The sequence below is a fragment of the Neovison vison genome, chromosome 8 (genome assembly GCF_020171115.1).
Source record: "Neovison vison isolate M4711 chromosome 8, ASM_NN_V1, whole genome shotgun sequence".
NCBI lineage: Eukaryota > Metazoa > Chordata > Mammalia > Carnivora > Mustelidae > Neogale > Neogale vison.
This window is the reverse complement of record NC_058098.1, coordinates 121,638,494-121,665,726: the sequence shown is the minus strand read 5'-3', so window position 1 is coordinate 121,665,726 and position 27,233 is coordinate 121,638,494. Positions and strand designations below refer to the sequence as shown.

The 27,233-nt window shown below is 36.3% G+C and overlaps 1 protein-coding gene across 1 annotated transcript; it reads left to right on the top strand.

The window, feature by feature from the left end:
• Positions 1–232: 232 nt before the first annotated feature.
• On the top strand, positions 233–27,233 carry SPDYA (speedy/RINGO cell cycle regulator family member A). The gene is made up of 6 exons (XM_044261840.1): positions 233–251; positions 6,054–6,306; positions 8,674–8,732; positions 11,069–11,154; positions 16,570–16,741; positions 26,928–27,233. The coding sequence occupies exons 2-6, from the start codon at positions 6,072–6,074 to the stop codon at positions 27,231–27,233; spliced, it is 858 nt and encodes a 285-aa protein (XP_044117775.1). The 5' UTR covers positions 233–251; positions 6,054–6,071.

Genomic DNA, 27,233 nt, shown 5'->3' with positions numbered 1-27,233 from the left:
GCCTCGCGGGAGGCGGAGTACTCCAGCTGGAGCTGGGCGGGGGAGCGCGGCGCGCGCAACCTCGGGTGGGCCCCGCCCCCGGCGGCGGTTCTGTGCGCTGATTGGCCTGCACGAGCTTCGCTCCCGGTTGGCGGGAGGTCTCGGAGTGGCCGCTGTGGAGCGAGTGGCGAGCAACCGCCTGAGGCCTCATAGCGTCCGGGGGAGGCTGTCCCGCAGCCCGGCGCCCTCTCCGCAGCCCCAGGCTTTCTCAGGTATCTTCCGCTCGCGCCCTGTCTTCGGGCCTCGCCGGCCACCCTCCAGTTGTGGCTGCGCCTGGTCCCTCCATCCCTCTGGCAGCGGGCCCTGCCGCCCACCGTGTGTGAGGACGGGGTGGCGTTGCGGCCCCTTTCCTACGCGCTTCCGCTCGTGAGTCCCCTCAGGCTCCCTCGCCGCGACGGGAACACGCCCTCCCAGCGTGCGGGGCCTGGGCTTGGGAGAGGGGCGGGGGGCGTCGAGGTCGGAGTTGGGCGGCGAGGGGAGGCGGCTACGAGCGGGGGCGTGGGCGAGCCGGCGCGGTCCCCTCGGGAGCTCGCCGGTCCCCTCCGTCGTTTGGGGGGGCTTCGCGAGCGCCGTGCCCTCGCGCGGGAGGCCGCGGGCCGGCTGCGCAACGGGAGCTACGGAGGGACGACGCGCTCCCACGTGCCGGGCGGTGGCCTCCCGCCGCGGGCCTGGACGGCTTGTCGCTGTCGGGCTCCCCCGGCGCGCGGCGTGACAGAGAGGCCCGGGGGTGGGGGGCGGGGACGGCCCCGGCCAACGTTATCCTCCGGGTGGACCAGTGTCATTCTGCGTCCGCCCCTTCTCCTTCGGCCGCCTTCATCACGTCTTCTTGCCCAGGCGCCACCGCACCGTAGTCGCGGGATCTGAGCGGCTGCATCTCCGTGCTCCGCCTGAGCCCTTCTCCCGGTTTCGCGGTGCCCTTTCCTGCCCGGTCCAGCACGGCTGCAGGCCAGCCAGCTTCGATTTTTAGAAAAGAAACTTGTGAAGTAATTGAACGCTTGAAGACCGAAAAACCCATGCTTTGTCAAAATTGAGATTCTGGGGGCACCTGGGTGGCTCAGTGGGTTAAGCCGCTGCCTTCAGCTCAGGTCATGGTCTCAGGGTCCTGGGATCGAGTCCCACACCGGGATCTCTGCTCAGCAGGGAGCCTGCTTCCCTCTCTCTCTGCCTGCCTCTCTGCCTACCTGTGATCTTTCTCTGTCAAATAAATAAATAAAATCTTTTTTAAAAATTGAGATTTTGCCTGTTAATTAATTTTATTCTCTAACAAAAACGCGTTTTACAATACCTATGGTCTCTGTCACCAATACAATTTTAACATTTAAATTATATTTATTACTGGAGATGAAATGCGGCTGTCATATTCTGACTCTTCTTTCCTTGAAAGGTCCGTTACCTATAAAAAAGATAAAATAATAGTACTGCTGTATTTCGAGTTTTTGCTAAGGGTTCAGCACTGTGCTAGGCACTATCCATATCGTTCCTTTGCTCATTAACCCTACTAAATGTGGATTATTAACAGTATCTAATAATTAATTTTTATTGAATACTAGTATGTACCAGGTTCTAAGAAAACAGGTGTTTCTAGTGTCATCATAAGTGAGGACATGGGTGTTCCCAGGAGTTGAATAACCTAAGGTCACATAGCTAGACAGAATCCAGTCTTAGTAAAGGTCTATTCTCCAGTATTTTAGCATATACTCTCAACTGGCTCCTCCTTCCTTTCTGCCTTCAGGCACACTTAAGAATCCTGTCTCTTGGGGCACCGGGGCCACTCACTCGGTTAAGCGGCTGCCTTCTGCTCAGGTCATGATCCCAGGGTCCTTGGATCAAAACCCCGCATTGGGCTCCCTGCTTGGGGAGCCTGCTTCTCCCTCTCCCTCTGCCTGCTGCTCCCCATGCTGTGCTCTCTCTCTCTCCCTCTCTCTGTCAGATAAAGAAATAAAATCTTAAAAAAAAATCCTGTCTTTAAAAGAAAAATTCTCCTTTGATTATTGTCCCTTCTAGCTGCTGTTCATTTTCTTCTTTCCAATGATTGCCACATTTAGAAAAGGGGAGGAGCGTATGTTCACACCTCCTGCACATCCTTTTGTAACACATCACCTGTCATCCTATTCAGTCGAGTTTCCATTTATTCCCACCACTTAATTGAAGTGTCTTGGTTTATTCACTAATGGGTTGGATTTCTAATCAGATATCAACTTATCGAAATGGCGGTGCTGTGTAATTTTACTAGACTATAGCACCTAGAGCTTGGCTGTGTCTAAAAGTATTCTATAACCATTAGGTGATAAATTAAATTAGAAAAAAAAATTTAAAACATAAGAATAATAGAGATTTTATAATAGCCCCACGAAAACATCCAGCAATTTTGCCAGAATATTTTTCTTCAATTTGCTATATTGTTTTTTAACAATTTAAGTTTTGTGGTTATGATAAGGAAAGATGCTATAGTCATTTCAATAAAGATTCTTTTCTAAGAATTATTTTAGCAAAACAGTGATAAACCCATCTTTCTCCCCTAAAACAATGGCTTATTTAACCACTAAGTCACAGTGTCACGTGCATATTTACAATGCAAATGCTAGACTTAAATTTTTATAAAGCAAAAGCTCATAAGCTGGCTTTGTGTCTTGGCAAGATGACAGTGAGTAGTATTAGACTGCTTATCATGTGTCAGGTGTTTTACACATGACTTCATTTAATTAAAAGGTTTTTAGTGGTTAAAGTATATGGGACTTTGGTGTCAAACAGTCCCAGATTCAAGTCCTAGTTTTACCACTCACTAAATATGTGTCCGTGGGCAATTTTCTTCTTCCCTAAGCCTCAAAGTTCTCATCTAGAAAATAAGGATAAATAATGCCCATTTTATAGAAAAGTTCTGAGGATTAAGTGAGAAAATGCATGTAAAGCTTTTAGCACATTGTCTGGCACATATTAAGTGCTTAGTGTGAGACTATAATTATAAGGAAGTTAAGTTTTCTCTGCCTGCCCTGAAATGCCATTGGATATTGCTCTTAGATTTTTCATATAGCCACACAAGTCCCCAAATACTACTACTATTGTATGGTTCTGTGAGCCACCACCCCTACCACTCTTTATATTACCCCCAGAGAAAAGAAATTATTTCAGTTGCTTAAGATTAACTGTGGTCTATTAAAAAAAATCCAAGATATCCTATTCAAGTGTGAATTCTGGTATGATTATTTTCATGTTGGTGGAGTCTATGTAAAAACTCATTAAAGGATTTTGTCATATGAGCATAGTTTCTCCTAGTTCCTCCTTCTTCCCTGTCTCTTAGCTTTTCCTGGTATGGCTCATATATTTTTTAAAGAGTTTTTTTTTATTTATTTGAGAGAGCACATGAGAGAGGCACAAGCTGAGGGAGTGGCAGAGAGAAGGGAGAAACAGGCTTCCCGCTGAACAGGCAGCCTGACACAGCCTGATCCCAGGACCCTGGGATCATGACCAGAGCCAAAGGCAGATGCTTATCTGTCTGAGCCACCCAGATACCCCCTGAAATGGCTCATATTTTTATTTGCCTTGCATTCTTTTCTTCTTGCCATGAGAACTCTATTCTCTCATTATATCTAAATAAAAAACAAAATTTAAAACTATCTAGGGGCACCTGGGTGGCTCAGTGGGTTAAACCTCTGCCTTCAGCCCGGGTCATGATCTCAGGGTCCTGGGATCGAGCCCCAGATTGGGCTCTCTGCTCCACGAGGAGCCTGCTTTCCCCTATCTCTGCATGCCTCTCTGCCTACTTGTGATCTCTCTCTCTCTCTCAAATATATAAATAAAAATTAAATTAAATTAAACTAAACTATCTCAAGGTGAAATTTGACCAGGAACGTACCATTGATAGCTTCTATCCTTAAGCTCCTCCATAACTTTCCAGCCCAGTGTTTGCTGATTAACTTCAATGAATCTCTGTTTGGGGAATTTCACACAGTTCTTTCTCCATTTCCTCAATTTTTATTTGAAGTATCCCAACACATACATAAGGGTTTAGTGGAATAGTATAAAGCTATACTGTGAACATATTTATTCGATTGACAGTATTTGCATTCTATTTCACAATATATCCATGGTTGTCCTAATATAACAGCACTATTTTAAGTTATTTACTTAATATTGAGTAAAACTTACCTCCTGGGAAATATACCGTAGTTATTCTATATTCTGGTACATTCCATTCCCAAGCCTAGCCCCTTCACCCCAGTTTGAAAAGCCCAAATTTAATTCTTTCTATCTAGTTGTAAGGCTGCTCTTACTTTAAAAAAAAAAGATGCAGATGAGACCTCCAGTTGTCTCCCCAGTGAGGTCAGTAGGAAAGAGCAGAGAGCTCTTATGCAAGTCTCAAGGTATAATTTATCACTCATTCCTTTTTCTGTGGAGTTTGTAGCACCCCCAACTCCATAATTGCCTTCAATTAGGTTGGCCCTTAGGATCTAAGAAGATAGATGAGGTGAGGGGAGGAGAGTGAAACAGAGGAAGGAGAAGTGATTATAGATCAATGGAATATAATTTCCTCTGCCTAGTTCTTCATTACCTAGCCCTTGCTGTCTAATATGTAGCTACTAGCTACATGTGGCTGTTGAGCAGTTGAAATGTGGATGGTGCAACTGAAGAATTTTTACTTTTATTTAATTACTGGAGGAGTATGAAATATTTTTCACTTACACACTATTGTTTTGGTAGGACTACATTTCACTCTAACTGTTGGAAATTTAGCAGCTAAATTGAAATACACTGTACGTGTAAATACATACCAGCTTTCAAAGAGTTGGTTTAAAAATAAAGTTTGTAAAATATCTCATTAATTTTTATATTGATTACACACTAAATTGATATTTTAGACATACTAGATTACATAAAATACTAAAATTCAGGCCATTTGCTTATTTATACAAATGGAATACAGCTTTAAAAAATAAAAAATTACATATGTGGCTCACATTATATTGGACATTGCTGATCTAGCCCTACTATATCCAATCTTACTTTCATTCCTTCCTTCAGCAGGGAAGTTTCTGAGGGTCAGGAAGGAGAATCTGTACCTAACTCCTTGAACACCAAGGGAGGCATGGCTGCCTGGGTCACTGTGAGTTATGGATTCAGAGGTTCTCATTAGGGTCTTAGAGTAGTTTCTTGCTTTGCCTATGCTTATCTGCATTTCCTATTCTATAAATACTTTGACCACAGAAGTAATACTAACTAGTAATTATGTGAACTGATTACCACCAAACATGGTAATGATTTTGCATATTGTTAAGTATTGATGAATTAACTTTGTTTCTAATTTTGTTGGATTATAACACTGTACATTCATGTACACTTATAATCAATCACTCAAATAATATGGTCATACACTTAAACTTTAAAAATTAGAGTGATCAATTTATGAGACTTCCTCAAAGCACATATACCCTACACTTCTTTGCTAGAAATGTTTAAACTTTTCAGTAAATACCAATAAATGCTTGTTGAATAAGTGAATTGTGTAACATCAAGGAATTAACCAATAAAAAAAAATATTTTGTGTGGGACTGCTTTCAATATAAGACTTGATATGATAATAATTTAGTTCTGGAAATAGTTTGCCATAAAAATTTTTAAGTGGCATATATAATAACCATATGATAAAATTATGTCAATAGAAGCAGATTTGTAAAATACTAAGAAAAAAGAATACCACAAATAGATTATAGACTCAGCATAGTTCCTATAATTAATTTTCAAATTTGGTTTTGGGGTCTCTAGCCATCAAAGAAAAATGGTATACAGGATCTTACTGTTGGGAAGAGAAGGTATATCAGTTACCCAAAGAAAGCATAGCATTTCTTAGCACTGAATTCTAAAAGCAATTTCTTACATGGGTCACTATCACAAATAACATTTTAGTAGCAAGTTCAGTAACACTTTATATGAATGCATCTGTAATGTCATCTGATTAGTTGTTTTTATATAGAAATGAACAAGAGTGTGGTAAATAATTATATGTTTTATTTTTACAGGAACTTTGGGAAACCAAAATGAGACATAATCAACTGTGTTGTGAGACACCACCTACTGTCACTGTTCATGTAAAATCAGGGTCAAATAGATCACATCAGCCTAAAAAACCCATTAATCTGAAGCGTCCTATTTTTAAAGATAATTGGCCAGCATCTGAAAAAAATGCACATAATAGCAACAAGTCTAAACGCCCCAAAGGACCCTGTCTCGTTATACAGCGTCAGGAAATGACTGCTTTCTTTAAGTTATTTGGTAGGTTTAAAATATTTTAATAGCGGTAATTGTAAAGTACTTAAAACTGAGAGAATCTAAAGGTCTACTTTACTGTTTTCATAATAATCAAAGAGGGTTATTTTCTATGTCATTTGTGTCTCCAGCCAGTTTGTTTTTGTTTTACTTAGGTCGTTTTTGTTTTTGTTTTAATGTTGGGTTTTTGTTATTTCAGATTGCTTTTGGTTTAGAAGTTCAGACTCATCTAGCTTCTGGACTACTTAAATCCAAGTGTCAAATGTGAATTCTGGGCAATTCAAGTTCATATTATGATTTTTGTGTGACCTAAGTAAAATAGCTACATGAAGTCTCAGATGAACCAATTGACCCAGTTTGATTAGGCCTGAGGTGTTTCGCAGGATTATCAGTGCTAAAACTGAGCAAAGGGGGAAGATTGGTCAACCTCAAGAAGCTTCAGTATTATATATAGGGAATATATATTTTTTAATATTTTATTTTTATTTAAGTATTCTCTTCACCCAACATGGGGCTCGAATTCATTCTCCAAGATCAAGAGTTGCATGTTCTTCCAACTGAACTAGCCAGGCACTTCACATAAGGGGATCTTGTTAAAAATTATGCTTTATCATCATACTCATGTAATGAAATTGAGTTTAAATTTATTTGCTCAGATCACGAGACAATACTACTTGTTAACAAATTTTTTAAAAAAGAAATTTCTTTATATTACTTCTATTAGCCAAGGAAGGGAAGATTTTTTAAGGTAAGGTGGTAAGATATACAGATTAAATAGTAGAATAGATGAATCTGGTAAATATCTGTAGGAATGAAGCAAGTCAAGTAGATACCATAGTCTATTAGATCCAGGTGACAGGCAGAAGTGTATAAGAGAATTAGGGACAAGAGTGTTTGCCCTACTCAGAAGACAAAAATCTTCAGAAAGAAAGGAAGGAAGGAAGGTGGGCAAGCTGGTTAAGATTTTAAAGAAAAGCAAAAAAAGAAGAAAAAATGTAAGTAGAAAAATGTTGAACTACCAGAATATTCCCTGTCAGGATCTAGAATGTTGTTAATATAAATTTCCCTCTCTCTCAGGGGCGCCTGGGTGGCTCAGTGGGTTAAGCTGCTGCCTTCAGCTCAGGTCATGATCCCCAGCGTCCTGGGATTGAGCCCCGCATCGGGCTCTCTGCTCTGTGGGGAGCCTGCTTCCTCCTCTCTCTCTGCCAGCCTCTCTGCCTACTTGTGATCTCTGTCTGTCAAATAAATAAAATCCTTAAAAAAAAAAAATTTCCCTTTCTCTTTAAGACTGGTGCAAAACCATTACCCACAAACGTTTTTATTATTCGTAACTGATCATGAGAAATAAGAGAAAATACCTGGCTCTACTGTAAGTAATCTAAGAAATAGTTGGGTGCCTGGTTGGCTCAGTCAGTAGAGCATGCAACTGACTCTTGATCTTTGGATCGTGAGTTAGATATAGAGCCCATGTTGGGCTTAGAGTTCACTTTTAAAAAATGAAATTAAGAAGAAATTAGTCTAAGAAAATGGTACTTATTCTTGGAATTTCCATATATTTGAGCATATTGATATTTCTAGGATGTAAAAATGAGTATAAAGAAGTATGTTTTGTTTGTTATTTAACTTAAAATGAAGGAGGTGAATGGGAAAAAGCAGATTTTCTCAGATTATATTCCGACAGCTACTCATATATTTAGGGAATATATGTTTTAGCCTTTTAAAATTGAGTGTTTCTGACCTAATTTTGCATATTTTTAAAAGTATTTTTATTAATCTTTTGTCATAATACTGTTTTTCCAAAATTACATGTTAATTATGAATAGCTAATAAATTATGAATCTTCTTTATATAGACATTTTCACTGGTATTTAGATAATAGATAATTGGGCAGAGATAAATAGGAGATGAAAAGAAGAATTCAAAACTAAAAATACCCTGAGATCTAATAGGAGAAAGTAGTAGAAAGAATAAAACAAGTAATATTCATTAAGTCATTATTTACTAAAGACTGAGTTATCTTTTGTCAGATTCCATTTCCACCAGTAAAGATAGATTTTGGGAAGTCATAAAGTGCTAATCTAGAGTTACCCAAGACATCTTTCTCAAAGAGCTATTGGGCAGCAAGAAATCAAACACTTCTAACACTTCCCCTCCAGTCTGAGCAAATCAGGTGGGAAACCCAAGAGTAAAGTAGTAGCTTTTCATACAGTGCTTGCCATGGTTACCAAAGAAATGCAAACTACATTTTAGACAACACTGGTCTGGCCATTTTTGTTTGCTTTCTAAGCACCATTTATAATCTTCTACCTAGAAGTTAATTCTTCAAAAGGATTCTGTTTTTAAAAGACAAGTCATAGCTATCTTTTGTTGTAGATGACGATTTAATTCAAGATTTCTTGTGGATGGACTGCTGCTGTAAAATTGCAGACAAGGTAAATTTGTTAACAGTGTAATCATTAACGGCATTATTATGTTACTAGACCATCAGAACTTTAAAAAAGCCTTATAAGAATTTTTCATCATATTAATTAAGGTTAGAAAAAGAACCTGCATTACTCCCTCAAAGTGAAACCCTTACACATTAATTTTTGAAAGTTTTGAAATTAGCATATGTCAGAGATTTACTTTATACTTGAGGAATTGTAGAATATTACTGATGAGATTTAAATGGCCTTAAGTCCATATTTGTTCTGTTGGAAATAAGAATGAGTATAGACTTAATATGTTTTGATCAGAATTACTGCCTTTTTTAAAGCTGTGGAGAAAGAATATTCTGATATTCATTCCACTAAGGAAGTCTGTTATACATTCTGATATTTTGTAGGTAACTTAGATAAAACAAATCCCAGTAATTTCATAGAGTAAAATTAGTTTATGTTCTTTAAGAATCAGTGTTTCATAAGAGATCATCATGATGCTAACTTACATACATAGGGACCATGATATTTCTATAGTCTTTAGATTTAGCTGAACAGTTATGATTTCAGCTTTGTAAATGCCATCTTAGACCAAGTAGTCATATCAGAAAATTCATTGTGACTCACATCACACTTAATTTTAATGTAACAACCAATGGGAAAGGGATGAATGGAAGACTAGCTTATGATTAAATACTTATTAAGTTAATACTGATGTAAACTTTTTTATTTCAAGCTTAAGGTAGCAAAGATAAAATTAGAGTTTGTTTTTTTAATTTCTAATTTTGGAAATTTAATTTTGGAAAATTTCAAACATATATATCTTGAGGTAGAGAAAATAGAGCAAAGACCCTCCATGTGCCCATCATGTAGCTACTGTGATCATCAGCTCATGGCTCTGCTTGTTTCTTACAATCCTTCCCAAAACTGGATTATTTTGAAGCGAATCTCAGACGTCCTAATATCTTGTCCATAAATTTTTCAAGATGATGTATTTCTAGAAAATGAAATCCTTTTAAACATATTCACAAAGTCACTAATATTTTTAAAAATTAGCAGTAATGCCTTCATATAAAATATCTATGTAGATGTGCATGTGGAGTTGTAGTTTTCAACAGTATGTGCATTACAGTAATTAAAGTTGCTGGACAGCAGGGGGCAGTGCTTTTAAAGTAACTAACTGGCATACCATATCAACACTATTTCAAGAGTTCTCTACTGAAAGTACCTTGAAAATTTGGAATAATCTTTGTAGTCAATCCTATGAAGATAGGATAAATAGGTATTTTATGAGAGGGAATATAATACATCGGTACTATAAGTTGTTTTTAATTTGGATAGATAGGACCTGGCATAGTGTCCTAATACCAGCCTAGACACTTCTTTCTAATAACAAATTTAAAACACTGTTTTCCAATGAAAATAGAGCCATGTATTCTAATTTCTGGTTAGAAGTTATTTTTTAAAGGTAATTTTAAAAAGTGAGTATATGAAATTGCTAAGAGAGTAGATCCTAAGTGTTTTTTTTTAAATTTATTTATTTTCAGAAAAACATTATTCATTATTTTTTCACCACACCCAGTGCTCCATGCAATCCGTGCCCTCTATAATACTCACCACCTGGTACCCCAACCTCCCAACCCCCGCCACTTCAAACCCCTCAGATTGTTTTTCAGAGTCCATAGTCTCTCATGGTTCACCTCCCCTAAGTGTTTTTAACAAAAAGGAAAAAAGATATATGAGGTGATGGATGTGTTGATTTACTTGACTTTGGTATTCATTTCATAATGTATATGTATATCAAATCATCACATTGTAAACTTTAAATATATACAACTTTTTCAGTTATACCTCAATTTAAAAATTGCCACCCTTCAATCAGTCATTCAGTCAACCAATAAATAAAAAGTATGGATGTCTGCAGTTAAGGAGTCAGGAAAAAGTTTTTGTATAGATATATGCATCAAGCCAATGTGGCAACATACTAACGATTGGTGAATCTATGCAAAGGATATATGGTTATTTGTTTTATTATTATTTCAACTTGTCTATGGATTTGAGATTTAAGGTAGGAAAAAATTGGCTTTTAGTTAAAAAAATACTGGCAATAATAAAATTTAGGAGTTCTTCCTAATCTTAATCATGATAAATGATTCAGAACTATTTATCACCATGTACATGGACTACAGAAGTCAAAAAGTAAGGACCCAAATAAGTAGGGAATTCTGTAATAAAAATAAGTCATGCTTTATTGTTTTTAGCTTATTATTCATCTCAAAGATAACTATTTTAAAGCCATTTTACTTATGAAAGCAAAACATTAATATTAACTTTTACTTTTTTCCTTATAGTATCTTTTGGCTATGACCTTTGTTTATTTCAAGAGAGCTAAATTTACTATAAATGAGCATACCAGGATAAATTTCTTTATTGCTCTGTAAGTATGCTTTCTACTAAGTGATTTTTGTGGTTCTTATTTGTAATATACGTGATACCTTATTTAAAACATGCTATTTTGGGGCAGTAGCTGGCTTGGTTGATAGAACATGCAACTCTTGATCTCTGGGTTGTGAGTTTGGGTACCACATTGGGCATAGAGCCTACTTAAAGAAATAACTAAATAAAGTTAACATTGTAACTCATAAAAAAATAAACAGAGGCTTTTTAAAACCTGATACATATCTTTGAACAGGCCCTTTATATATAGAAGACATACTTTTTTACTTCAATAGGATATTTTTATGTTCTTTTCACTGATCTTATCCTGCTAGATGCCTAAGTATTCCACTTAAGTTTGTTGTTTACCTTTTACATTTTTCAGAGTGCTCCATATAAATTATCCCAAATTTTCCTCTTTTGGATTTAGTTATGCTTTAAAAACAAAAATATTCTCTTTGAAATTTCCAGTAAATTCATAGTTAAAATCATCATTGTCCTTTTACATTAAACAGCTTGTGGAAATGCTATAGACATACTAATTGTAGATTTATGTCTATAACATAGAAGTTATTCATATCTGATACCTTTAGAAATGACTTAACTCTTTTACTTAAGACACTGAACTTTGACCAAGGAATATTGTTTGTTTTCCAGTTCTTCCATTGACTTTGTATTAGACAGTTCATACTAACTTTGTAGTCTATTAAATGGTTTTAATAACATGGCTTTCTGGGGCGCCTGGGTGGCTCAGTGGGTTAAGCCGCTGCCTTCGGCTCAGGTCATGATCTCAGGGTCCTGGGATCGAGTCCCACATCGGGCTCTCTGCTCAGCAGGGAGCCTGCTTCCTCCTCTCTCTCTCTCTGCCTGCCTCTCTGCCTACTTGTGATCTCTCTCTGTCAGATAAATAAATAAAATCTTTAAAAAAAAAATAAAATAACATGGCTTTCTGATCTATAGGTCAGAATTCTACTAGAAGCAATGTAATTTAAGAAAATCAATCTCAATCTCAAAACGTTTTCTACCTAAATATAATACTACAGTTGGAAATGTGTGATGTAATTAAAAGGACTTAACTAGTGAACTACATGTGAATACTTAAGGTGAATAGCACAACTGTTAGCACTGATGAGTGAGTTTTAATTCAAAGTCTTTAACTCAGACTCCAAGTGTGAATAGGACTTGAAGAAACTGATCTCTTGTGTTCAGAAGACATACTTCCCCAAGTGTGAGGAAAAATGAACTCTATAACATTTGGTGATGATTGCTAAATTGTGGGGATATAATAGTACTAGCTAATACTGAATGTTATATGCAAGATATCCCAAAAATGATTTTTATAAGCTCCTTGAATCTCCTCTATGAAATACATTATCTAATTATCTTCATTTTACAGATAGGGAAGTTGAGACTTAGGAAGATAAGTACTTTCCAATTTCACAAAAGTTAGTAGTGGCAGAGCTCAGGTGCAAATTCAGGTGTGACTTGCCAATGACCAAATTCAGTGATTAGCCACTGTTTACATATCTCTTTAGTATTATATCTATATGTTGATGCAATATCTATTTTGTAGTTTTTTCCCCACCTGAAAATTAAAAGCAAACCAGAAGAAGCTTTAGTTTTAATTCTTACCAGATTCCTGAAATTGGATTTGTTTGATGTTTTAGTAATCTTATAACCAGTAAAGCACTGTGTCAGTTTACACTATGTAGTAGTATATGCAGTTGCATTTTATGTTGTATAATAAGTTCCATGTTAAAAATAACATGGATTATTAATTTCCATTTTGTATCTAATCATAATTTTTATATAGCATGACTTAATAGTTCTCAGTAAATATTTTCTCAGTTAGCCACAGTTCTACTCGAGTTTTTTTCCCTTCTATGTATTCTTACAACACTCTGAACTTTTATTGTCATGATTCCATATTCTCTTGTACAGTTATTTGTTTCATACATAGTTGCCTCTTTTACTTGACTATAGGCTTCTTAAAGGCAAGGAATGTGTATCTTTTTTGGTTTTTTTTTTGCATCCTTAACATATGGATGTTCTTAATTCTTTATTTGGATAAACATAATTAACTATTATACCAAAAAAAAAAGGACTCTCCTCCAAGAAAATCTACTTCAAATTAGAAGACAACTTACATGTATAAAATACAGATATTTTATCACATTGAGCCTGAAAAGTTGTTAATCTAGAATAGAATTACAATGTAGACAGGATTTCATAGAACCATAGTACATTATAGATAGTCTATGTTTTGCTTAGTCAATAAGCATGAAAGGGGCCAACCTCTGGCTTCTATCTACCCTTGAATAAGAACTCTCAGGGATACTAAAATAAGGAATTACTTTATGTAATTTCAGAGGACATGTTTTTTTTTTTTTTAAAGATTTTATTTATTTACTTGACAGAGAGAGATTACAAGCAGGCAGAGAGGCAGGCAGAGAGAGAGGAGGAAGCAGGCTCCCTGCTGAGCAGAGAGCCCGATGCGGGCCTCGATCCCAGGACCCTGAGATCATGACCCGAGCCGAAGGCAGCGGCTTAACCCACTGAGCCACCCAGGCGCCCCAGAGGACATGTTTGACTCATATAACTGAATGGGTTTAACAATGAGGTGCTTTATATTAAGGTAATATATGTACAATTTTTGAAGGGAGGATAAAGTAATATGTTGGTGTGAATTTTATATTAATGTAACTAAATTGAATATGCGTATAGTTTTTTTAAGGACATAAGTGGATATACAATTAAAAGTAAGTCTTCCTCATATCTCAAGACCTTAGTATCCTTCCTCAAGGATAATAATTCATATGTATCTGTCTAGAAATAATTTTCTATACATGAACCAGTATATATATCACCCAAATAGAAGTGTACTATATACTTCTGTGCCTTTTGGAAATCTCTGATGTGAAATATCTACAAAAGGAGTGTATGAAGTGATATATGTATGTATGTTAAAAGAAAAAGCAAAACAAATACTCATGTACCCATGACTCAAGAAAAGAACATTGCAGAATCTTAGAAGCTCCCAGTGCAGTTTCCCAGATAGAGCCCCCTTCCTTCCACAGGTGGTAATTTTCTTGATTTTCTTTATTCCATGTATAAACCTCTAAATAATATATTGTTTAGTTTTTCCTAAACTACAATGACTATGTAGAACAGTCATGTTTTCTGTTCTTCTGTAACTTCCTTCTTTTGCTTTAGAATTTTGAGCTCCATTAATACTGATATGAGTAGCCCTGGTTCATTCATTTTGGCTGCAGAATGATACTCTATTGTTGCTTATATATTTGATTTTTTTTTTTACAATCTTGTCTTTATGTCCCACTTTTTCTGTTTCTTCCTTCCACTCCATTTTTACCTTCCTTTTGATTGAGATTTTTAAAATTTTTACTTTTTGATACCTTTTGTCCTCTATTTGTTAGGAAATTATGCAGCCTATATCTGTTCTTTTAACAGTTATCCCAGTTACTTATTTTTTTTTAACTTGCTAGATTACTGGTTTATTATAAAAGGATGTAACTCAGAAACAGCCAGATGGAAGAGATGCATAAGGCAGGGTATGGAAAAAGGGCATGGAGCTTCCATACCCTCTCAGCACATCTGATTTCCACATGTTCATCTACCAGGAAGTTCTATCCCATTTATTTTTAATCAAGAATCTTAAGTATTTTAACTCCAGTCACCCCCTTCTCAACTTATATTCTCATTTTGCAATTCTGTAGTTCTACATAAAGCCCTCCAAAAACTTAGACACATTATTATTGTTGTTGTTTTATACACTGAATATTTGTTTACATTAACCCACATGCTTACATCTTTGCTTACTGTTCCTTCTTGCATCTCAAACGTTCCACTTGGGATCATTTGTCTTCCTTTCTTACTGCTTTTAAGAACTTGTTTCCTTTGGTGTTTGTCTATTTCAGTATCTTCACACTTCAGGATCTGTTTCAGTTTATGGTGCCTTGTTCTCTTATGTATTTTGTAATTAACTTTCTTGGAAAGTCATCTATGGGGTTTTCATTGTTTCCAGTGAGAAATCTCTATCCTTATCTCTGTTTCTGTGTTATCTAAAATGTCTTTTTTGTTTGTTTGTTTGTTTGTTTGTTTTTTAAAACTTCCTGAGTCCTCTGGTTTTTTTTGTTTTTTAAGATTTTATTTATTTATTTGACAGAGAGAGATCACAAGTAGGCAGAGAGGCAGGCAGAGAGAGAGAGGAGGAAGCAGGCTCCCTGCCGAGCAGAGAGCCCCATGCGGGGCTCGATCCCAGGACCCTGAGACCATGACCCGAGCCGAAGGCAGCAGCTTAACCCACTGAGCCACCCAGGCGCCCCTGTTTGTTTGTTTGTTTGACCGCTTTTAAGATTTACTCTTTATCACTGGTTCTGAACAATTTGATTATGATGTGCATTGTTGTAATTTTCTTCATATTTTGTGCTTTGGGGTTCATTGAGCTTATTAATACTTTATAGCTTTCATCAAATCCCAAATTTTTCAGCCGTTTCTTCAAATTTTTTTTTGTCCAGCCAGTACCTGTTAGGGACTCCAGTTTCACCTCTATTATTTTTATTTCTTTTTCTGTGTGTGTCCATTTTGAATAGTTTATATTGCTGTCTTCAGTGCACAGATCTTTTCTTCTTCAATATTTAGTCTGTCAGTCCCACTCTATGTATTTTTCATTGTACATATAGTTTTCATCTCTAGAAGTGCAATGGATGTGTCTCCTTATCTTTTTGAACATCTGGAATAAATATAACTGCTTTAATGTCCTTGTCTGTTTCATGTCTATTATTTCTAACATGTTTCAGTTTTGACTGATGATTCTTTTTATTATGGGTCATGTTTTCCTGCTTCTGTGCATGCCTGATCACCCTCAAGTATTTAAGATGAGACAGATTCCCATATGTGTATAAGGAATCTACCTGGGTGTGGGGAAAGAGCATAATAAAAGATTAGAGGGAACAGTGCCTTACATTTACCCAGGGCTGAAAATAGTGCCTGTTCCCACCAGCCAGAATAAACTCATGATTCACAGGGTATTGAGTATAATACTCAGGAATGTCTTGGCTCAGTAGCGGGGAATAAGTAGCCCCAGTCTGAACATTGCTCCAGATCCACCTAACAAATCATAAAAGTAAGACCTGAAAGGATCAGACTGTTTCCAAGTAACTTAACTGCATCCCAGAACAAAGCTCAAGATTTATAGGAATACAAAAATATGCAGAACTCAACAAGGTAAAATTCACTCTATTTTTATTTTTGACCTACATTTCTTTAATTATGAGTAAGGTTGAATGTCTTTTATGTGTTTAGAAGTGATTGTGTGTGTGTCTGTCTGTCCATCTGTGAACTGCCTGTTCATGTCCTTTTCCCATTTCTTTTTTGAGTTGTTGGTCTTTTTTGTTAGGTATCTGGCTAATACAGTTGAAGAAGATGAAGAAGAATCCAAATATGAAATTTTTCCATGGGCTTTAGGGAAAAACTGGAGAAAATTGTTCCCTAATTTCTTAAAGTTAAGGGACCAACTCTGGGATAGAATTGACTATAGGGCTATTGTAAGCAGGCGATGCTGTGAGGAGGTAAGATTTTTTAAGTACTTTATATATGTAATCTCAGTTTTCTCTTTATGTAATTTCCCTTGTCTTGTTTTTTAATGTGCTTCTAATATTTCATTTTTCATATATGTGAGAGTAGACTGTTAACCCTGATGGTTACCATGAGAACAACTTGTATATTACAATGTTGATGTTTTAATTTTATACCACAATAATTAAAAATTGTCATTTGTTTTTCAGAGCAGCCTACTCCTGTAGTAAGTATTTTTGTTTGTGTTTCTATAGTCTAAAAGATCATAAATATATTGGGAAAGAGCAGTATGCACATTCCAAAATATGTCAATAACATTTGGAGTTGAATAATAGTTTCCATTAAATAACGTTTGTGAAATTTCAAGTTCCCAAAATTGAAATGCAAACTGCATGGTCTAAAATTTTTAAAAATTTAAATATGTTAAAAATCATATCTCTTTTCACATAGAATAATACATAAAGTATGTTTCTTTGGTGCCAGATTCTATTAAGATAAAACAGAAAGACACTAAAAATTAAATGATGGGTTATTTTGGGAAGCAAAAGCAAAAATGAACTACTGGGACTTGATCAAGATAAAAAGATTTTGCACAGCAAAGAAGATAGTCAACAAAACCAAAAGACAACTGACAGAATGGGAAAAGATATTTGCAAATGTCTTATCAAATAAAGGATTAGTATTCAAAATCTATAAAGAACTTAATAAAACTCAACACCCAAAGAACAAATAATCCAGTCAAGAAATGGGTAGAAGATATGAACAGACATTTCTTCAAAGAAGATATAAAAATGGCCAACAGACACATGAAAAAAATGCTGTCAACATCACCCAGCATCAAGGAAATACAAATCAAAACTACAGTGAGATCCTACCTCACACCACTCAGAATGGCTGAAATTAAGACGTCAGGAAACAACAAATGTTGGTGAAGATGTGGGAAAAGGGGATCCCTCTTATAGTGCTGGTGGGAATACAAGATGGTGCAGCCACTCTAGCAAACAATGTAATTAAAAAGTTAAAAATAAAGCTACCCTATGATCCAGCATTGTACTACTAGGTATTTACCCAAAAGGTACAAACATAGTGATCCAAAGAGTTATCTGCACCCCAATGTTTGTAGCAGCAATGTCCACAATAGCTAAACTATGGAAAGAGCCCAGATATCCATCAACAGATGAATGGATAAAGAAGATGTGGTATGGATGTGTATGTATATATGTATATATACATACAATGGAATATTACTCAGCCATCAAAAGATGAAATCTTTACTATTTACAATGACATGGATAGAACTAGAAGGTATTACACTAAGCAAAATAGGTCAATCAGAGAAAGACAATTATCATGATTTCACTCATATGTGGAGTTTAAGAAACAAAACAGGATCATAGGAGGAGGGAGGGAAAAATAAAACAAGATGAAACCAGAGAGGGAGACAAAAGACAAACCATAAGAGACTCAACTATAGGAACCAAATAGGGTTGCTGGGTGGGGGTGGGGCAGAGGTATAACTGGGGGATAGGCATTAAAGAGGGCACATGATATAATGAGCACTGGGTGTTATATACAACTGATGAATCACTGAACTCTACCTCTGAAACTAATATGTTAGTTAAGTGTATTTAAATAAAATTTTAAAAATAAAAACAAAAGATGGGTTATTTTATCTAACATTCTGTTTTCACTAAAGAAAAGAGTTAATGTTTCAAACTAAAGAATATTCTAGAGTAGAAAATTAAATGGAAGGCAGTGATCATTGTAAACCTATACTAGTTCAGTGAAGTTTGGTAAATGTGAATTAGATAATGTTATAATGAAATGAAGTCATATCCAGTTGATGATAGGCCAATTAATGGATTAGTGTCAAACTTCAGGGACTATTTTGGAGATGCATCATAGAACTCTTTCCAGAATTAACTTTCTTAATTATATTAATGAGATGAAGATATTAGAAAGCAAGCATAATTGTGGATCAGACTAAGAGGATTATTGAATGTTGGGGGAAATGAAAGGATTCAAAAATAACCAAGAAGACTGAGTAGCAGGCCAAGTTTTTTCAGAATTGAATTCAAAAGAAAAATAAGAAAAATCAGGTGTGTATACTTTCCCCATATTATTGGATCCTCACTAAAGGATTTAAACAACTCATTCCAATTACAGAGCAATGAAAGAGTCCTGTATTGCTGTTTTTTATCACTACCTCCCTAGAGGATAAATTGTGCACCTGTACCATCCTTGGACATGATAGTAGGCCTTATTTGAACACTCTGATTTTTCCAAAGTAAACAAGCCCCATGGTGTACCCAGCTAAGAGCATGGAGTGGGTATCAGAGGCAAGAGGCTGGGCTAGGTAATGCTCACCTCATGGCAGATTGCCCACCCGCTCCTAAGAACGACTTGCACTATAACTGCAGCAACTTAATTTACATGATTAGAGCTGGGGTTATTTCAGTTGCTGGCATCAGAGTGTTAAACAGCCAGAGAATGGTATGGCTTAATGGTGTATATGTAAAAGACTAAAAAGTTTTGGATTGCTGTAAACTCAGTTGTGTAATGAGATTTACAGAAAAGTTTAGTCTCTCAAGACTTCAACACTGACAACAGATCTTTTCCCTAAATCTAGATGTGCATATCAAATTCCCTATCTATATTTCATTATCTAGTAGATACCTCAGACTTGCTGAAAATCCAGTTTCTGATTCCCCCACATAGACCTCCAAACTTAACTCCTCCTATAAGCTTCCACATGTTAATAAATGGTAACTCGATCGTTCTAGTTGTTCAGTCCAAAAAAAAAAAAAGTGGTGTCCTTCACTTCCAACATCCATACCTTAAGAAAATAATCTAGCATCCTACCATTTCTCACCTCCTCTACCACTAAGCCCTACTTTTTTCCCTCTTGCCTCAGTTATTGCCATAACCTTCCAAGTAGTATCTCTTATAATCTTCCTCTCCTGTAGTCTATTTTCATACACCTGCCCGACTAAATCTTTTAGAACCAAGTCAAATCATGACTCCTCTACTCAAAATCCTCCAGAGGCTTCCCATCTCACATAAAGTAAAGGCAAAACCCTTATCATAGTTCTGCCTTGTCTGCCAACTCTCTTACTTACCTCTTTACTTCATCTCACTTCCCTCCAACTACACTGGCTTCCTTGCCATTCTTTAAACACATCAAGGACATTCCAAGCTCAGGATTTTTTTTTAAGGATTTTATTATTTGGAATACTTTTCCCCCAGATATCAGTGTACTTCTCTTCCTCCTTCATTCAAGATTCTACTTAAATATAATCTCAGAGAAACCTTTCCTTACCACCCTCTATCTAGTAGTATCTCCTGAAATGGAATAAAATTGAAGAGTCCAGAAATAAACCTTCATTTTTATGGTCAACTGAATTTTGACAAAGGTACCAAGAAAATTCAACGGGGAAACAATAGTCTTTTCAACAAATGGTGCTGGACAACTGGATATCCACATGCAAATGACTGCAGTTGGACCTCTATTTCACATCATATATAAAAGCTAACTCAAAATGGATCAAAGACCCACCTTTTTATAAAAGGTGTAGTGATAAATCTTCATTATCTTGCATTAGGTTTCTTAGAGATGATACCAAAAGTGCAAGCAACAAAAGAAAATAGAGATCATCATCAAAATTAAAAATTTTTGTCTTTCAAAGAACACCATAAAAAAAGTGAAGAGACAAGTTACAAAGTAGGGGAAAATTTTTCCCAATTATCTGTCCAATAAGGGATTGTATCTAGAATTTATAAAGAGCCCGAACAACTCAACAGTAAAAAGACAACTCAACTTTTTTTTTTTTTTTTTTTTATTTGACAGAGAGAGATCACAAATAGGCAGAGAGGCAGGCAGAGAGAGAGAGAGGAGGAAGCAGGCTCCCTGCAGAGCAGAGAGCCCGATGCGGGACTCGATCCCAGGACCCTGAGATCATGACCTGAGCCGAAGGCAGTGGCTTAACCCACTGAGCCACCCAGGCACCCAAGACAACTCAACTTTTAAAAGGGCAAGGATCCAAAAAGGCTTTTTGAAAGAAGATATACAAATAGGCAAAAAAGTACATGGAAAGATGCTCAACATCATTAACCATTAAGGAAGCATAAAATCAAAACCACAAGGACATATCACTTCACAACCCCTAGGATGGCTATCATGAAAAAGACAAATAGAACAAGTGTTGTAAGGATATGGAGAAAATGGAACCCTCATACATTTCTGGTGGGAATTTAAAATAGTGTGGTTGTTTCGGAAAACAGTGTGGCAGTTTCTCAAAAGGCTAAACAAAGGGTTACCATACAATGCAGCAATTCCAGTCCTAGTTATATACACATAAAAGAAATGAAAGCTATGTCCACACAATAACTTGTACATGAATATTCATAGCATTATTATAAAAGTCAAAAAGTAAAACTCAAATGTCCATCAACAAATGAATGGATAAACAATATTATATATCTATACAATGATATATCACTTGGCAAGTGAAAGGAATGAAGTAGTGATCTGTGTTAAAACATGAATGAACCCTGAAAACATTATGCTAAATGAAAGAAGCCAGTCACGAAGGACCACATATTGTATGATTCCATTTAGCTGAACTGTCTAAAATAGACAAAGCCATTAGAGAAACTAGATGAGAGGTTGCCAGAGGCTGAGGGGAGGGAAAAATGGGGTGTGATTTCTTTTTTTACGGAGTGATGAAAATACTCTAAAATTGACTGTGGTAATGGTTGTACAACTCTGAATATACTAAAAGCCACTGTATTCTTTAAGTGGGTGAATTGTACGGTATTTGAGTTTTAGCTCAATAAGGCTGCTAAAATAACAAGTAGTACCTCCCACTATTCCTCTATATTTCTTTTCCCAGTTTTCTTCATAGCACGTAACCATCATATAATATATTCCATTTCACCTATCTTGCTAATGTCTATTTACCCTTGCTAGAATATAAATTCCAAGAGGGCATGATCTTTATTTTCTTATTGTACTCCCCAGTCCCTAGATCAGTGTGTGGCATATAGTTGGTACTCAGTAAATACTGCTGACTGACAAAGTGAATGGAATGTAAAGCTTGCAATTCTTTTTCATACATTCTTATCTGTGTAGTAGGAAAACAATAAACTATAAAAGTTCTTCACTGGGCTGATTTAGCACTGCTTGTTACAACAGGGGCACATAGATAGGATTTCTTGCGGCTATTTCAACTAGGTCCAGTTGAATCATCGTTGTATATAGGAAAGGAAATTACCTGGACTTTATCCTGTTCTCTTAACTATTCATTTAACAGCTAAGTTAGGAGTAAGACTCAAGTTCAGTGTTGTGGGGGTTGTTATCAAGAAGTATTATATCATTCTTGCCCTGAGGTTTGATGCATTAAAGTGGCAAGACATGTTGTTAGAAATTTAGTTTAGTATTCTACGCATTTGTTAATGAGAGCTAGGTATTGACATTACTGCCAACCCATTTCTTTAGTCTCATCCTAAAGTAAACCCAAGTTATGATAGTATTTATAAACTGGCTTACAATAATTTACATCTGCATCATGCTGTACAAATTCACAAATATTTTCATATAAATTCTTATCCTCACAAAAATATCTGTGAGGGTTGTAGAATTCTCATTTGACATCTGATGAAACTGAGGACTGAGGAGGTTGAGGTTTACTCAAGATCATACGTCAGTTGAGTGGCAAACCGAGAACTTCATCTTTAATGAATTCCCAGTGTTGTTTTCTCTGACAGCTTGCTTCCCACTGCTTATATTGGTTAATTTGGAAAACACATTTATGTCTATTGTGTTATTTTATCTCAGGAATTAAATAGCATTTTTAAAAAGGACTGAAGTAGCATAAGTATTCTCTCTATTTTTCTGATGAAGAAACTAGGGCTTAGAAGGATTGTAACTTGTCCATGGTCATTCATTTAATAAGTGGTAGGGCCAGCTAGTACTTAAATTTGGCACTCTTATATACCACTATCAAAAAACTTATTTCCTCCTTTCAGATAGTATAGATTTTTTAATTCATATCTCTCTCTCTTTCTCTCTCTCTCTCTTTTTTTTACCTTGGTTGTTGCAAAGAAGCTAAGAGCCAAATTGTATACCTAACTACATTAATTCTATCAGTCTTTACTATGGGCATGTCTGCTTGCTCCCTTTAGCCAAAGTTTTCCTTTTGGATCCTAGTTTAATGATTTTTTTTTAACTTTTTGTCAGCTGCCTCAAGTCCTTTTTTGGAAAGAGATGAAGTATAATTATATTGAAAAATATATGTAGGCGTTCTCCAGAAAAGAGTAAAGACAACTTCCCTATTTATTCTGATCTTATTATCATCTTACAATTAGTTTACCTTTTTGGATATCAGCTCCTCTGAGGTGGAAATTATTTAGATTGATGATAGCTTAATTTCTAGATTGGTTCATAGATTATGGAATATGCCAATCTGATGAGAATAAGATTCCAATCCCAGTCAGTTTATGCATGATGGAAGGAAGCAGTTTTATCAAGAGGAAGCTTTTCTCTGTTCTTCTTTCTTTTTTTTTTTTTTAAAGATTTTATTTATTTATTTGTCTGAGAGAGAGAGGGAGAGCGAGCGAGCACAGGCAGACAGAATGGCAGGCAGAGGCAGAGGGAGAAGCAGGCTCCCTGCTGAGCAAGGAGCCCAATGTGGGACTCGATCCCAGGACGCTGGGATCATGACCTGAGCTGAAGGCAGTTGCTTAACCAACTGAGCCACCCAGGCGTCCCTCTCTGTTCTTCTTATGTTGTGATGTATTCTGTCCTAGATGGCACAGTATCATCAGAACTGATATGTCTGTCCGCTACTATTTGATTCCAGACTAGAATTTAGAAAGTAGAGATGTGCTATAAACAGAGTTTTGAACAAAATCCAGTGACCATATGTAGCAGAGACCCAATGAAGGGAAGGTACTGGAAACTGTTAAACTTGCTGTAGTTCAGGAAGAAAGGTATAAACCTACTGCTAAAGATAGTGATGCCAAAGAGAAGTCAGTTAAGAAATTATACTTGTCACTACTCGGTGACCAATTGAATAGAGGGCCCATGGGAGAGTGAGCTTTCAGAGTTATAAGTCCATAGAACAGAAAGGGTGATGGGTTCCATAATGGAAATAGGAATCACAAGAGAAAAAAACTGGTTTATTGGGAAAATAAGGTATTTGGTATCAGACATATGAATTTAAGGTGATATTTGGATAATCAATTTGAATGGTTAACACGTATGAGTAAAGTATGAATCATCACATATAAGTGATTTTTAAAGCTTGGTTGAGTAGATAAGAGATCAAGGTAAATGTAATGTTAATTCTTTGGGGGCACTTGTCAGGTACTGTTTTAGGTACTGCATGTATGTTAACTCTCACAACAATTCTTACAGCTAGCTAGATAACCCTAGAAGAGGAAACTGAGCCACAGAGGGGCTAAATGACTTCTCTAAGTTTACACAATTAGTCAAGCAGCACACTAGTATTCAAACCTAAGCAGTCTGATTCCAGAGTCAGTGTTTTTTGTTTTTTGTTTTTTTTTTTGGATTTTATTTATTTATCAGAGTGAGAGGGAGAGAGCGAGCACAGGCAGACAGAATGGCAGGCAGAGGCAGAGGGAGAAGCAGGCTCCCTGCTGAGCAAGGAGCCCGATGTGGGACTCGATCCCAGGACGCTGAGATCATGACCTGAGCCGAAGGCAGCTGCTTAACCAACTGAGCCACCCAGGCGTCCCACAGAGTCAGTGTTTTTAATACCTACACTATACTATCTTTTGAGAGCACAGAGAAGTAGAATATAGAGAGAAAAACAGGGCTAAGTACTAAATTTTGGAACATTCATCAAAGACACACACACAGAAAAAAATCACTAAGAATGACAAGAGTAAAGTAAAAACTAGGGTAACATTTCTAGTTACATTTCAAGTGCTATTAATGTATTAATGCTTCAAAGAAGTTACTTTCATAAATCACAGAATTTGAGGACTGTAAGTGACCTCTTTCTCATTATACAAAAGACACCTGTAGCCCAGATAATGTAATTTGCCCAAGGTCATAGAACTAATAAAATTAAGACTAAAATCCTGCTTTCTTGACACTCTTAGAGTTTTCCTGGCAATTTGCTTTTATCACAATAATATTCTAATATTTGTATGTATAAAATACGTGCAAACATATTGAAAAGTATACAAGTATGTGTGCATGCATTTTTCTGGCTGGGTTAGCATGCAGAGAGAATGATACCTAGTTTGTTATACAAAGAACGGTTTACAAAACCTGTTTTGTGCCCTTTGCTTCCTAAGTTTCTCTGCTCTTTTCTCACTAGAGTTTGCTATAGGATTCTTTAAAAAATTATGTTGTTGGAAGTTTATAATGTCAGTGGCTTCTAATTCTTAATTATTTTCATCTATCAATAATAAATACAGGATGACAACATAATATTGTGTGGAAGGCATTTGATAGAGAGGTGTATGAGACTAGTCCTGCTCAGAGGGCTTTCAGTAGATTAGTTACATTCATAAAAAAATGCTAAAAGTCCTAATGTAGCATTAACAATAAAACAGTACGATCTAAAAACTGGAGTTTTTAGAAAGGTGGGACTTATGCTCAGCATTGAAGGAAAAGCAATACTAAGATAAAAGAGAGAGGGCATTCCAAAAATGGGAAATGTAGATGTACAAGTGTTGAGGAAGAAATAGATAAATATGGAAGGAATAAGAAATTCTGATTTTCTACTTCCTCACTTCAGGTAGCTCTGAACCTAGTTTTATATTGTTATGGAAATACTGTTGAATTAATATTTTTATATCTACTTTTTAAAAAATATGTTATTTTATTACATGTTTGTTGAAAACTTTTTTGAAGGATTTAAGAAATGGATTATAAAATAAATTCAATCCTAAGATATACTTTAAAAATTAGCATAGCTAGCATTCTTTATGCCATTATTTGGGGGGAGGCCACAAGTACCCTGTTTTCTAAGTGGACTGGTCTCAGTCTGGGGGTTTTAAGGTTTCCATTTTTAACAACAAAAGCCTCCTTTCTTTCCAAGCGATATTTTATACACAATCCCTTAATTGAGGTTCTCAATTGGTGTTCCCATGGCACGTCCTGGGACTTCTAATACAGTCTGTGAAAACCCAGAGCTCCTGAAACAAGTTGAAAATCACCGGTTTAGGCATTAATAAGGCACCGCCTAATTAACAAATTCTACAATTCTCATTTACTTTGATCATTGATAACTCTAACTGAACAGTTTTGCTTAGAAGTAACATTCTAACACTCTGCTTAGAAATTTTAGACACCAAGTGGTCAAAATATGTAGGTATGTCTCCCTGCTTTGACTTCTTAAATGATGATCACTTGCCGACTGCTTACTATGTGATAGTGATAAGGATTTTACACATAACTAACCCTCCTATGAGGCAGATAGTATCCTTATTTTAAATATGAAGAAATTGAGCCACAGAAAGGTTAAGTAACTTACCCAATACTGCCAACAACTTAGCAAGTGGCAGAGCCAAGTTAAGGAACTAAGTCCATCCTGACTCAAAAGGCAATAATTTATCTATCCTTGAAGAATAATGCCCAACACGTAGCAATGAATATTAAGCGTTTTATAATTAATTCCTCATCTAATTCCTGCAAAACCCTCTAAAGGAGCCTCTATTATTCTCTCCATATTACAGATAAGGAAACTGAGGAACAGAGAGGTTAAGTAACTTGTCCATGTTCTTATTCACCATTTCCCTTGCCATAATTGCAAACATAAGATTAGCCTAACATACATAGTTAGAAAACTTAACAATGTTATTTTCAACCAAGTATATTCCAAAGTTAAGAATTACATCTTGTTTTGGACTAACTGTATTATCTATCCCAAACTTAGAATATTCAGAACTGAAAAACCTGGAAGGTTGAAATATTTGAAATAACTTAAGTACTTTGTATTTTCTTAAGGATCCTAGCAGTGAAATCACTTTTAGGTAAAACTGTCTTATCTGAAGATGCCTTCTTCTTCTTCTTTTTTAACATCAAGTAACTTGGGTTTTTAGATCTAGTTTTTAAAGATAGCTGCCTGTGAGTCATATTTTTGTACTTAATTTTACCAAATTTTAAAGTCTTATAAAATTCTAAAAGAAAGCTTTCCATCGTAGGTTATGGCTATTGCTCCAACCCATTATATATGGCAACGGGAACGCTCTGTGCATCACAGTGGAGCTGTTAGAAACTACAACAGAGATGAAGTTCAACTGCCCAGGGGACCTAGTGCCACACCAGTAGATTGTTCACTCTGTGGTAAAAAAGGAAGATATGTTAGACTGGGATTGTCTTCATCATCTTCATCCAGTGATACAGTAGAGGTGATGGAGAAACATTCTCAGGAATCACACAATTCCTTCTCAATGGACATAGTAATCGATCCTTCTCGAGCTTGTAGCTATTCTCAAGGTATGATTTAG